Genomic DNA, 13355 nt, shown 5'->3' with positions numbered 1-13355 from the left:
TAATATCACATAAATGCCAGTTGAATGAATGTAAATATCCACAGGGTGTCATTGATGGAGAGTGCTGCCTTTGTGGCCTGCTGGCCAGGCATCTTGTCTTCAGCAAGAACAAAAGCAGTGGTACAAAGAAGCAGAATACCAGCTAAAGTTGTATCAGCCACTTCTCTATATTTCTTAAAGCTGCATAAATAAATTTTTTGCTGATTTAAGGGTAGGTGTGAATGTTTGACCGTTTTTAACTTGATAATAATAACTTGCTATTTGTTGGCTAATAAATAACAAGCGTCCTATGCTAGACATTGTACTAATGAAGATATATTCCTAGTCCTTGACAGTTTATACTCTAGTAGAAAAAAATATACAAGTATACACATGTTTATATTTCAGGGCTGGATATGGTAATTACTATAAGAATAATACAAAAGAAAGCATTGTTAGAGTTACATAGTAGGGTCAGGAGAGGCATCATGTATGGATGGAATTTGAGATGGTGCTTACTGATGGTGTGCTATCTCCAGAGGTGAGAGGAGAGCACTGTGGATTGGGAAAACAGTGTGAGAAACAAAACTTCACATTAACATGAAAAATGTTTGGTGAATGGCTCAAGTTTGAGCTACAACATTGTAGTGAGAAATAAGGTTGGAAGGATTTAGGAGGGCTGTGGCTGAAAAGTTGGAACCATAGAATCATAGAATGTTTGAGTCTGAATGGATTCAGGAAGTCTGTTTTTTAATTTTGTAGAGTTGGAACCATGACCCAAAGAAGTTCAATGCCTTTTGCAAGGTTTACATAGCTAGGTGGTAGCATGTCTCCTAATTCCCACCTGAGTTCAACCTAAATAACACTATCTAGTATAGCTCAAATAAAACGAATCTGGCATTGGCTGAAGGAGTGAATCAGAAGATAGATTAGAGACTGGTTTGGACACTGATAGACTATTCCAGTTTTTAAATAATGAGCACTTAAACTATAGTGATGGTATAGCGAATGAAAACGAGGAGGCACATTTGGGGCATATTTCAGGGGTAAAACTATGAGACAAGGAGTTATCAAAGAGGACTGTAATTTCCAGTGTAACTAGGGTCCGCGGATATGGGGAGTTTTTGAGGAGGGACTGGGTAAAGGGTTGCTTCCAACAGATAAGAGAGAATCCTTAGCACTTCTGATTGCTCTAAGATAAATGGCTTCTTTGAAACAGTAACTAATGAAACAATTCCTTGCATTCTTGCCTACTTGACTTGTTCCCCCCATTACAGTTGTCTTCTTAAATTTAACAACTCCAGCTAGATCTCAGTATAGATTGGGGCATCTAAATGGACAGGAACTATTGTGTTCTACTGAGATTGCCTTTTGACTTTCGGCAGCCGTTTCACAATTGGGGGCTTGACTTATTGGATAGTTTCCCCTAAAGATTAGGCTGAGAGAGTATAGTATTTGGAAATGAGTAGAAGTTTTGTTAGGAAAACTTGATGAGATAACATTATGTCCTCCTGAAAAAACCAAATCCATAATAATAACTACCATTTATTGAGTGCGTCTTTGTGCCTGATTGTGTTAAGCACTTTACTCATTGAAATCTCAAGATAATCTCCATTGTATAAGTGAGGAAACCGAGGTTAGAGGGATGACTAAATAACTTTCAGAAGTTACACAGCCAGGTAAGTGGTAGAGCTTAAGATTCAAGCTCAGATAGGTCTGATTTCAAAGTGTATGCTTGTTTCTATACCTGCGTTATCAATGAAATACCCCATGCTTGGTGAGTTTTTACATTGTGCTTAATTTGGAAAGAGTAGGCTTCCATAGTAAAATATTTTACTAATGTCCTCTTTTACAGATATATAATTGCTGATTGACAGACATCCAGGGAAAATCATCCAGTCAGTGACAGTTATGATGTGTTTTGTTTTCTAGGGCGTATTTGGAATCTGAAGTTGGTATATCTGAGGAGTTGGTTCAGAAGTACAGTAATTCTGCTCTTGGCCATGTGAACTGCACGATAAAAGAACTCAGGCGCCTCTTCTTAGTTGATGATTTAGTTGATTCTCTGAAGGTAAATTTACTTGCTTTCCATTTTTTGGCATACCCAGAATTTAATATCAGAGTTAAGAGAGTAAAATTCTATTTTCTATATTAAAGTAAATGATAAAGATGTAATGAAATCATTACTGTAAACTTGGGTTCCAAGATTCAGAATCTGATCAAATATTTAAGATGGAGGAAAGACAATTCCTTTTTAAAGGAAAATGTTATAAATTCATACTTTTGGAAATCATAAGGATTAAAAGTGAGAAGATTAAAGAGAGTTTTGACTGTAAGAATAAAGATTATCTAATAGAGTTATTACCAGATATGATTTCATCTGCTTGACTTTGTTTTAGAGACTAGCACTTAATTTCTTAGCTTGTGTGTGATTCATACATACATATAAGCTACTTCATATTTTTTTATACTTTCTTGGGATCTTTATTCTGGAAAAACTTTAATATTCTGAAACACTTGGACTAATCACCAGTTGGTAAACTTTGGAATTTTCTTTAGTTTTTGGATCTTGCTACATAGCAGCTATTAGAGTCTCACCTTGCAAATCAGCTCCCCAAAGTTCAGACTGATTTAAAGCGAGCACTAAACTCGTCACGTAATGTGAACCCCAAGCACTGGGACTTTAGTGCTTTTCCTTTATGTGGAACCTGCCATTTGTGTTGTGTGTGTATTATTGCCGGTGACTAAAGACGGACTTGTTTCCAATCTAAGCCTGGGTAGAAATGTACTGTGGTAGTAATTACCATAATTTCTCTTTTCCAATAGATATGTACAAGTTTGCAATTTATTGTGCAAACCAAGGATGTCATAGCAATTGGATGATTGGGTCTTTAGATTCAGTGAAACAATTTCTGAACTGGTCAGAATAGGTTTAAATGCTCAAAATGCTTTTGACAAATATCTTAGCCTTAATAGGCCAGTAAATGGACATTATTTTCAGCTGTGTGCTTCTCTCAGTTTATTAAGGCTTGGAATGTCTGTTACTAATAATATTAATGGTAAATAATTTAGTTTCCTTTTATTATTATCTCTTTTGTGTAGATTGCTTGCATTTAGTGACTCATTCTGTAGTAGTGCTTTGAAATAATCTGATGTCAGTCTGTAAATAAAAAGATCATAGTTATGTCATTTGGGATGTTTGATTAGTTTCAAAAGGGAACAAATAATATTTGGGAGTAAATCAAATAGAACCTTGTACACATGGGTCCTAGAAGAAACCAGCTCCTATTTATTGAAGTGGTATTCACAATATATAGCTTGAGTGCTTGGGTAGAACATGTTTGAAAAATTATTGAGGGGAAGGTACTAGTGCAGTTTAAGATGAAGGGTTGTGTGGGTAGGAGTTGATTGGGAAGAAACACTATAAATAGTGATAACAGAGCTTCAAACAGCAAAGGGCCATCTCTGAATTTGGCAGTCAAAAATTGTTGGGGGGGCTGACTTCAAACAAAGGCATCATGAAACTTGATTGAGGAGTCACTGTTTTGATAGACTTAATAAAAACTGCAACAAAAAGAAACTAAAAGTCATCATGTTTGCAGCGTATAGCAGTGAAGGTAGCTATGTATGTCTAATTTAACATTTTTCTTGAGAGAAGAGGCATTCTTGAAGATATCTGTTTAAAAAGAAAACAGATTGATCTGGGAATGATTCATTCATTGTATTCCAGTTTTTACAAATTACAATTTAAAGTTTCCCCTTGTCTTTAATCAGTTGAAAACTTATTTGTTCTTTCAGAGTTTATTGTCATCTATACACAGTCCTCTGTGTAGACGGTTATATAGGTGTGGAAATATTTGCAAAGGCTAAGGAAGTGAGAAAATGTTAGAGGAGGACTAATTAAATACTTTAGAAAGCCTTTAAAATCTGATTTGCACAGGTATTTGAAAATAGAATATGAGGAAATTTTATTAATAAATTACATTTATGAGATAATTTCTTTTTGCTGTTAAATCTCATTTTAAAAATTTCTTTTGAAAATTACCTTGGGTTTTTGTTTGTTTGTTTTTTTTTAAACAATTGTGTTATTATGAGGAAGCTAGCATAAATGAGAGAAACAACTTGGTAAATTCTTGTCTTGAGTGATTTTGCTAATTTGAAAGTAACGGGAAGCGGCACATAACGAGATAGGTTACTTTCTGGAATGCTTTATTTTTATGAGTTTTTCGTATATTTTTAAAACATTCTTTGTTTCTTAATATTGGGGGAAAAAAGAGTTGCATTAGAAGTGTAGTTTACTACTTTTTCTCCTTAAGGATTAGAAAAGAGAAAAATAAAACTTATTTGAATGGTTTTCCCGAGTAGTGTTTTTGGCAAGCCCAGAGCTCAAGGAAAGCTGCTTGGTGACTTCTCCAGATGGCAATTCATTCAGGGCTCTAAATAAATAACAGTTGTTTAAACATATTAACACTTAGAATGAACTTTGCATTTAGGTCTCAAAATCTATTGAGGCAAAGAATAAGGTAGGGTGTTAGTCTTATTCTCCCAATGCAAAACCCTCTGATAATATACATGAAGGGTCTTCCTAGATAAACTTTGTGGTTCTTTGTGATTCTACATGGGGGGACTTTTAAACCTTATGTCATTGTGTGTGAGTAGTATAGATTTCATTTGTTTCTTTTCACTGAATTAAGGGTACTATAGAAACACAGGATACTTGCTTAATATGTCTTAATTGGAAAAAGCTGAGAAAAAAACAACACTTGTCTCTTCAAAATGACTGAATAGTATTCTTTTTCTAGAGAGAGTTCCTTGAGCATTTGCCACTCTTATCCCCCATAGTTTTTGTTCGTATAGAGAGCATTTTTAAAAAGAAAATTATTTTCCCTCTAACTCTGCTACTTTTTGCCTTTTAGCTACAGCAGTTGGCAGGAGAATCATATTCTTCCTCCCTAAAGCAAGTAAAAATGGTTTTTGCAGTTTTTTTTTTTCTTTCACTTTTTCAATGTAAAGGAAAAATCAATTTGCTCTGTTAAACTGATTTTATTTCCTTATATTCAGATTTTAAATTTGGAAAGTTTGCTAATAAATAGCCCCAGTCTCTCCAGTTTCCAGATGAATTTGTGATCTTGTTAAATAACAGAGTTTTAAAAAAATTTATAGGATCCAGCTTTTGATTTGGATTTCTTTTATCATATGGTTCATAGCTAGGAAAATGGAAACCACCCTGATTTCAAGAAAATGCAGTGGGAATTAGTCTCATTTATAAATCTTTTTTCATTTAGAAAATTAACATTGTATCAAGCTCTGTGGCTTTTTAAAAATAATAGCTTTTTAAAATTTGAAAGAGGTTTCTCTATAACTCACTGTCTTTATAAGTATTTCATGCCCTCAAATTTATATAATCTACATTTCAAGATTCTGGGTCATAATTACCACTACTTCTATTTGAAACCTTCTTCCTCAGAAGTTAAAAAATATAGAGCCACTCTTCTTACCATGTGAAATTTTTCTTCTTTTTGCTTATTATCGTTTTTTTGGTGCTGTGTGAGAGAGGCTATTCTATTCGTTATTCTAAAGAAATAACCAAACCCCAAGGTTCATCAGGCCTGTTGGAAAAGATTTGATGTGAGGTAGTGGTTCATCATCTGTGCCTGGTCTAGATCTCTTTTTGGTGGTTGACTTGGACAAATAAAAATAAGACATGTTCTGCAGATTTCTCCTTTTAAATTCTTGTGTACAGTTGACCCTTAAACAGTGTGGGGATTAGGAGCACTGACCCTCCTCACAGTTGAAAATCCATGTACAGTTTATAGTTGGCTCTCCATATCCCCGGTTCCTCCTTATCCAAGGCTCCTCTGTATCTGCGGTTCCTCTGGTATCCCTGGTTCCATATTCATGGATTCAACCAACTGTGGATTGTGTAGTACTGTAGTATTTACTATTGAAAAAAATATGCTGACAAGTGGACCTGTGTAGTTCAGACTCTTGTGTTCAAAGGTCAACTGTAATTGTTCCATTTGTTTTGCTTCTTTGCAGTTACCTGCAAGCTTCTAAATCCTAGAAAAGTTTTCAGCTGTCCATAGATTGAGCAACAATCCATTTCCCAAAAGATTAATTCTAGTCAAATATTATGGGCAAAATCACTGAAAAAATATTTCTAATTCCATTCAGTAGGATTTATTTCAGACATTAGTGTAAAATTTTACCACAGGCAAATGTTTTGATCAATCCTCAGGATTTGTTTTAAAGTGGGTTTGTTATGTTGCATGCCAGACATAAGGTAAGGGAAGGAGAATGAATGGAAAGGGAAGTAAAGGAGGAGTGTTCTCTAGTAAAATTAAGCTGTGAAACCTGTATATATGTCCTTTTCTTGACGAGCCTAGTGTATATCACTTTATTAGTCTCTGAGAAGTCCAGAAGAGCCCGGATAACTTTCTTTAACCTAGTGATACTCGTCAACTGTGTTTAAATAACCCATTACCACCAGAAAACTAGTATAAGATAGTTGAACAAATTTAAACCACCTAGTTGAGGTTTAATTCCATTTCTGTGATTGACCTTCTGTGTAAGCTGTCTTTGAAAGGGGCTCTTGTTGTAAAACAATGGTTCTCAGTCTTGGCTGCACATTGGAACCACTGGGGAGCTATAAAATTTAATAATACTTGGGAAGGGGAAGGGGAAGGGCTGGGGGTCCCATCCCCTGAAATTGTGATTTAATTTTTCTAAGGACACTGCTTGGAGAACACTGTTTTTGAAAGTTATGCCTTGCAGCTGTAAACCCTGGGCTATAGTTTTCCCCCTACGCTTACTTCTGCACCCCTTTTATTATAAAAGTAAAGCATGTGACAGTCTCCACTGGGCTCAGCTTTGGGACTTCTTGAGTAAGGCTCAGCTTTAGTAGGGGGTTCTGCCTTTTGAAACCTCAAATCCCAAGAAAAAGTCTAATACTTTTATTTACTAGATACTAAGACTAGGTGTTTTCGGCAGAGGTTCTTATTTTTCTGTCATATGGCTTTGGGTGATAAAGACTGGATTCTTTATGACAGTAGTTCTGTGACTTTCAGTGAAAATATATGTTAAAATTATAAGAAAATTTTTAGCTATGGTTGTCTGATCATCAGGTAACCATAATGTTCCAGAATTCAGTCTGAAATCTGAAAGTGAGCAAAAAAGGCCTGAATTCCAGAAATAGCTGACCCAAAAGGACATTAAAATCTAGCCCTCAGGCTCTTAGGCATTTATTAACATACACATTTTGACAGTTTCCTTTCTGGTTTCTTTGGCTCACAGAAAAATTAGGCAGGAAATTGGCTGGGGAAAATGTGATGCTAATGAATAAGGTTGAAGATGTCAAAAGTCAAATGATTTTCAGTGTTTAAAACTTCAGAAAAAGTTTGAAAGTGTCAGAATTGCTAAAGTAATTTCTGAAATTCTGTTAAACACCCTCCGCCCATTTTCCTTAAAAATGCCTCCCCACCCCACGGAGACATCATCTAATAAAAAAATCTGCAGAGCTTTCCAATGAGATATGTATGTGATATGCACTTAAATTGAATTCCCTATTCCCCTGGACAAAAGACAAACAAGACATGGCCCTTGCCCTCTTCCGGTAAGTATTTACTTGACCTCCATTGTACTTTGCCCCTCTTTCCTCCAGTCTCATTAGTGCCTAAAGAGAGATGAGCCTTTGACTTCCTCAATTAATATGCATTGGCTGCAGTGTTGCCAAGAATTTGCCATGGAAGAGCATAGAACTTGTAGGTTTAAAGTGTTTATTGACCTTTTCCCTGCCTCTTTGTAATAGCGTGCACATTCATGACCATTAATAAATGATTACTCTGTAAATGGTTTTACTGTATAGCAGAGCAGAGATTATGGAGTCAGATAAACCTGAGATCACTGTCACCTCTAGTCTGGCAACTTGCTTAATCTTTCTGTGTCTTGGTTTTTCTCTTCTATGGGGGTAATAACAGTATTTAACATTTGGGGTTATGATGAGATTAACTGACCTAATGTATGTTCAAAAATTTGTTAGCTGATGTTGTTATTGACAGTTTTAGTGATTGTGCAGTTGCTAGATGCTGGTTCTTAACTCCTTTCTCTTCTGATGTGTGTTCTCTGGAAACCCTTACCCAATATTTTTGTTTTGGGCCCCTGAAGTGTTTAATTTTCTCCAAACTTAGCTGCAACATTTAAAAATTCTGTGATAGCACATAAAAATGTGAATTTCTGGTCTCTCTCTTTAAATGGGAAAATTTGGCAACATTAGCCTGGAATACTTGCTTGGCAACAGTCTGTGGAGCTGGACTGTGTGTGCTCCTTGAGAGGGAGAATGCACATATCTGCCTCAGTCCTTACCAGGGCTCCCTCATGTGTTTATGTCACCTGCCTGGCCCCATAGACGTTTGAAGCCTCTCTCCGTTCCTCTCTTTGTGTCTGGGTAGTCTGGCTTTTAGAAAGAGTGTCCTCCAAGAGGCAAGTCTAGTGATATTTGAGCCCCTTAGATCACCTAGGTGTGAAGTCTTGGGTTTCTTTCTTTGTGGCTTTGGAGTGCAGCCTTGTCGGTGACTTAATGACCAAATTAGGACTTATTTCTAGCTTGTGTGTTAGTTTCTGAATTTTGTCATGGTAAGGGTGTCTTTATTGCTAAAGCAATTTCTTCTAAAATGTAGAAGGTCGACTCTTCCCTGTCGACTTGTGGATGGCGATGGATGAAAATAGCTCTGTTGCTCTATGGTAGACTTGCTCAAGTGCAGCAGTTATATTTAGCTTTTGCAATAGGAGTCTAAAACTGTGTGAGAGGGAAAAGGCTTGCTAACTGGAGTCATGCTTCAAACCTTTCTATCAGTGGTTTCATAGCGGTTGCAAAGACCAGGGCAGCATTTAATTTTTGATTTTCAATTGATGAGTGTTAAGAAGGCTTGATATTTGCTCACTTGAACATTAAATTCAGTTGTAGGGGTAAGCAGAGTGTTGCTGTTTGTAGAACTGACAGTTGCTGCAGGAATCCAAAGGGTCTTCCTAACCTGCAGTAAAGATAATGACTAGAGTCTGAATACTTTAATTACTGCTCTGTACCCAGCTGATAGTAGGCATTCAATCAGATTTTGTTGAGAGAATGAACACATGGACAAAGATATGCTTTAGATAAGGGTTAGCAAACTACTGCCTGTCTGTCCCATGGCCTGTTTTTGTACAGCCTGGGAGCTAAGAATAGTTTTTATGTTTTTAAAGGATAATATTCAAAGAATATGTGACAAGAGATCCCTTGTGGCCCACAAAACCGAAAATGTTTATTATCTTACTGTCTTTCTTTACAGAAAAAGTTTGCTGGTAACTGCTTTAGATGATGGACGTGCTAACTCCTCTCTCCTCTCCTTCTTTTCATATGTACTTTGTTATTGGTACCTAAATAGTTGTTGTAGATGGTGGCATCATGGTGGTATGTTTGTGACCTACTAAATATGGCAGAGAGATTGCCAGACACATGAAGGCTCTTAATAGGAAGCAAAGGAACTGCTCCTGCTGAATGCTGAATAAAATCCTGACTGACCTTGTGTTTATAAGTCTTCAAGAACTGCTCTGAACATGGCATTGAGTTTTTACTATATGATGTCACCAAGAACTGGAAGAAAACTTTGAAATTCTCTTTTTCAACCATTCATGAGTAAACTAAAGTTTGGAGAGGAAATAAAGGACTTCTCAAAATGAAATCACTTTTTAGAAACAAGGCCTTTCCCAAACTGCTGTATTTAATGATTAAAAAAAAAAAAAAATCCCAGATTTTGAGACCAGATGAGTAAAATAGGAGAGTTTAGTCAGTTCACTGCAGTCCCCAGTCCCCTGGCGGGGACAGTGAAATATGAAATATGAGTGAAGTATTACCTCAACTTGGGCAAGTTACTACACTCTATTTTGTTAGTGTCTGCATCTGCTTTGGTAATGATAGCAATGCCTACCTCATAAAGTTATTAGGAGGAATAAATGAATTTGTATTTGTAAAGCATTTAAAACAGTGCCTGGCACTAATATGGTAAGAACTGGATTAGTGTTTGCTAAATAAATAAAGAAGGCAGTGGCTAAAAGAATAATAACGGTCAATTTTATTAATAGGTATAAAAGTTAGAGGAGTCCTTATTCCAAGGGGTCCTCATTGGCTGTTAAAACATGTATCACTGGAGAGACAGTGCCTCTGATCCTTAATAAAATGCTAAAGCTGATATTTTTGGTACCTGAAACCTAGTCTCCCTGATAATAAGTCTTCCTGCACCATTATTGCTTATTCAGATGTCTGAGATTTTAATGTCTGAATTATTCAGCTCATACAGATCTTGAATCACTTAACTTGTTAGTACTTTAAAATCAGTTTTAATAGCTAATTCTCATGATAGCTTTCCAGTCTTCCCATTTAGAAGCTAAGTGCTATGGAAGAGCTGGAGGGGTAAGGTGGTGTACCTTTGGTATGTTTTCTGATCTCAGAGAAAACAGAATCAACTGTTTGGTAGTGTAGTCCAGAGAAAAATGAATTGAGTCTATTAATTGTTTTAATTAGATTCAGAAATTCCTGAATGGAGACTGGCAACTTAGAAGTGAAATACCCATATTATTTTACCAAGTCTCCAAGGAGTATGCCTCTAGTAGTTTGGCATTTAGATGGGTTGTTTTTATCTGAAGGCTTAATTAAGAAACTTTACTTGGGGACTTCCCTGGCGGTCCAGTGGTTAAGACTTTGCCTACCAATGCAGGGGGTGTGGGTGGTTCGATACCTGGGCGGTGGAGCTAAGATCCCACATGCCTCCTGGCCAAAAAAACAAAATAATAAAACAGAAGCAATATTGTAACAAGTTCAATAAAGACTTTAATGATGGTCCACATCAAAAAAATCTTTAAAAAAAAAAAGAAACTTTACTTGAATTTTGTTTTTAAGTGGCTAATGTTATTTTCTTACAGTTTGCAGTGTTGATGTGGGTATTTACCTATGTTGGTGCCTTGTTCAATGGTCTCACGCTACTGATCTTGGGTAAGTCTACAAAACCATTGGAATGAAAAATTACTTAAAAAAAAAAAAAAAAAAGGATGGGGGACTATCCCTGGCGGTCCAGTGGTTAAGACTCTGTGCTTCCACTGCAGGGGGCGCAGGTTCGATCCCTGGTCAGGGAACTAAGATCTCACATGCCACACAGCACAGCCAAAAAAAAAAGATGGTGTGCAAGGAGCTTAAAGACATTTTAGGGGAGAATATCCTAATATTATAGGAAAAACAGAGGATATAGGTTAGAGATTGTGATCTCTTTAAATAAATTGCTAATACTGATACTGTTTATGGAAATGCCACTTTACTTCCTGAAGACTACTCCAACTAACAGTGATAAACCAGATCAAGGGTGGCCTTATTTGATGGTGCAGTCATAGATCTAACTAACCGAGACCAGGGATGCCTGTATTTTATAAAGTCTGCATGATGTGATTTGAAGCCAGGAATGGTTCCTGCAGCCTCCCTTGGTTAATTCATTGCCCTGCGGTGGCTCCCCACTAGCAGGTGCATCCAGGAGATGCTTGTGTCTTCTTCATTAGGAACACTTCTGACTATCTTAAGAGTGCTGCCAGTTTGATGGCTTTGTAGTGTTTGTTCCCTAAATCATACAAGTCTATTTTAAAGGTTGTGTATTTCCTTTTTCAGCTCTGATTTCACTCTTCAGTGTTCCTGTTATCTATGAACGGCATCAGGTAATTTAACTGCAGATTTCAGAATACAGAGCACACGCTCTTATATGGAACTTAGAAATGGATCAGTGCCAGCTTCCACAGCCTTATAAAAATGAGAAATGTGGTGGTTTCTTAAGCCTTTAATACGTTTAATAAGATTTTTTAGCAATGGTAATTTTCTAGTAACTTCTTTCTACCTCTCTTTCAGGCGCAAATAGATCATTATCTAGGACTTGCAAATAAGAATGTTAAAGATGCTATGGCTAAGTAAGTATTTAAAATCTTTTTTTTTTTTTTAACACTAAGGATAGATGTACTGGCTTTGACAACAGTGCAGTATTCTCATATTTAAGACATAATGAGTAGTCAATTTCAGTCAGACCTAAAGTGTGACAGAGTTGCCAAAAGATTTTTTCTTCTAACATTTGGATCATTAATTTCTATGTGTACTTGTATTTAAGTGTAATTTGTGAGGCCAGGGTGGCAAAATTATAGTTCATAGTTTGACAGCCTTAGGATTTTATTTCTTGTATAAGCTGAGCAATGTACAAGTAATTCTTGAAGGACAGACATTTTAAGAAGCAGAAAACAAAATATTAAAATTTCAAAATATTTCCATTGACCTTTTCCCCCTCCTTTTCATTTGTAGAATCCAAGCAAAAATCCCTGGATTGAAGCGCAAAGCAGAATGAAAAAGCCCGAAATAATTAACAATAGGAGTTTATCTTTAAAGGGGATATTCATTTGATTCCATGGGGGAGGGTCAGGGAAGAATGAAGCCTTGACATTGCAGTGCAGTTTCACAGATCTTTATTTTAGCAACACAGTATCTGAGGAAAAATGACCTGTCTGTCTTGACTGCCCTGTGTTCATCATCTTAAGTGTTGTAAGCTGCTATGTATGGATTTAAACAGTAATCATATTATTTGTTTTTCCTGTATGAGGCACTGGTGAATAAAAAAAGATCTGAGGAAGCTGTATATTATACTTTGTTGCAGGTAGTCTTGCTGTATTTGGGGAATTGCAGAGAAAGTGGAGCTGAAAAAATAACCCTTTTCACAGTTTGTGCACTGTGTATGGTCTGTGTAGATTGATGCAGATTTTCTGAAATGAAATGTTTAGACGAGATCATACCACCAAAGCAGGAGTGAAAAGGCTCGCCTTGCTGGTATGTTCTAGGTGTATTGTGAATTTTACTGTTATATTAATTGCCAATATAAGTAAATATAGATTATATATCTATCTATCTATATATAGTGTTTCACAAAGCTTAGCCCTCTACCTACCTACCTTTCCAGCTGCCCCACAGTGCTTGATATTTCAGTCGTTGGTTTCATGTGTGTAGTTCCAAAGCACCTAAGCTAGAAAAAGAACATATATTTCTAGGAGCACTACCATCTGTTTTCAACATGAAACGATGCCATGCCAATAGAACTCCTCGACATCAACTTCATCACACAGTCTTACTGTAGTTGTTAATTTTGTCACAAACCCTGGACTGAATCTAATGCTTCCAAAAGTGTTGTTTGCAAATATCAAACATTGTTTGTTATGCAAGAAATTAATTATAAAATGACGATTTATACAATTGTGGTTTAAGCTGTACTGAACTATAAATCTGTGGAATGCATTGTGAACTGTAAAAGCGAAGTATCAATAAAGCTTAT

General features: G+C 36.3%; 1 protein-coding gene across 4 annotated transcripts in view; it reads left to right on the top strand.

The window, feature by feature from the left end:
- Positions 1–13355, top strand: part of RTN4 (reticulon 4) — a 67721-nt gene extending 54366 nt beyond the window's left edge. For 2 of the 4 annotated variants that reach the window (XM_061210561.1, XM_061210560.1), the window contains 5 exons: positions 1912–2050; positions 10933–11002; positions 11663–11709; positions 11897–11955; positions 12338–13355. In XM_061210561.1, the coding sequence (XP_061066544.1) occupies positions 1912–2050; positions 10933–11002; positions 11663–11709; positions 11897–11955; positions 12338–12380 (358 nt within the window). In that variant the 3' untranslated portion in view covers positions 12381–13355. The remainder of the gene's footprint in view (positions 1–1911; positions 2051–10932; positions 11003–11662; positions 11710–11896; positions 11956–12337) is intronic. The other 2 variants (XM_061210562.1, XM_061210563.1) reach the window with 2 other exon arrangements.

This window comes from Eubalaena glacialis, chromosome 14, assembly GCF_028564815.1.
Source record: "Eubalaena glacialis isolate mEubGla1 chromosome 14, mEubGla1.1.hap2.+ XY, whole genome shotgun sequence".
Taxonomy (NCBI): domain Eukaryota; kingdom Metazoa; phylum Chordata; class Mammalia; order Artiodactyla; family Balaenidae; genus Eubalaena; species Eubalaena glacialis.
Note: the sequence above shows the minus strand (reverse complement) of the source record. Positions and strands in the feature narration are given on the sequence as shown.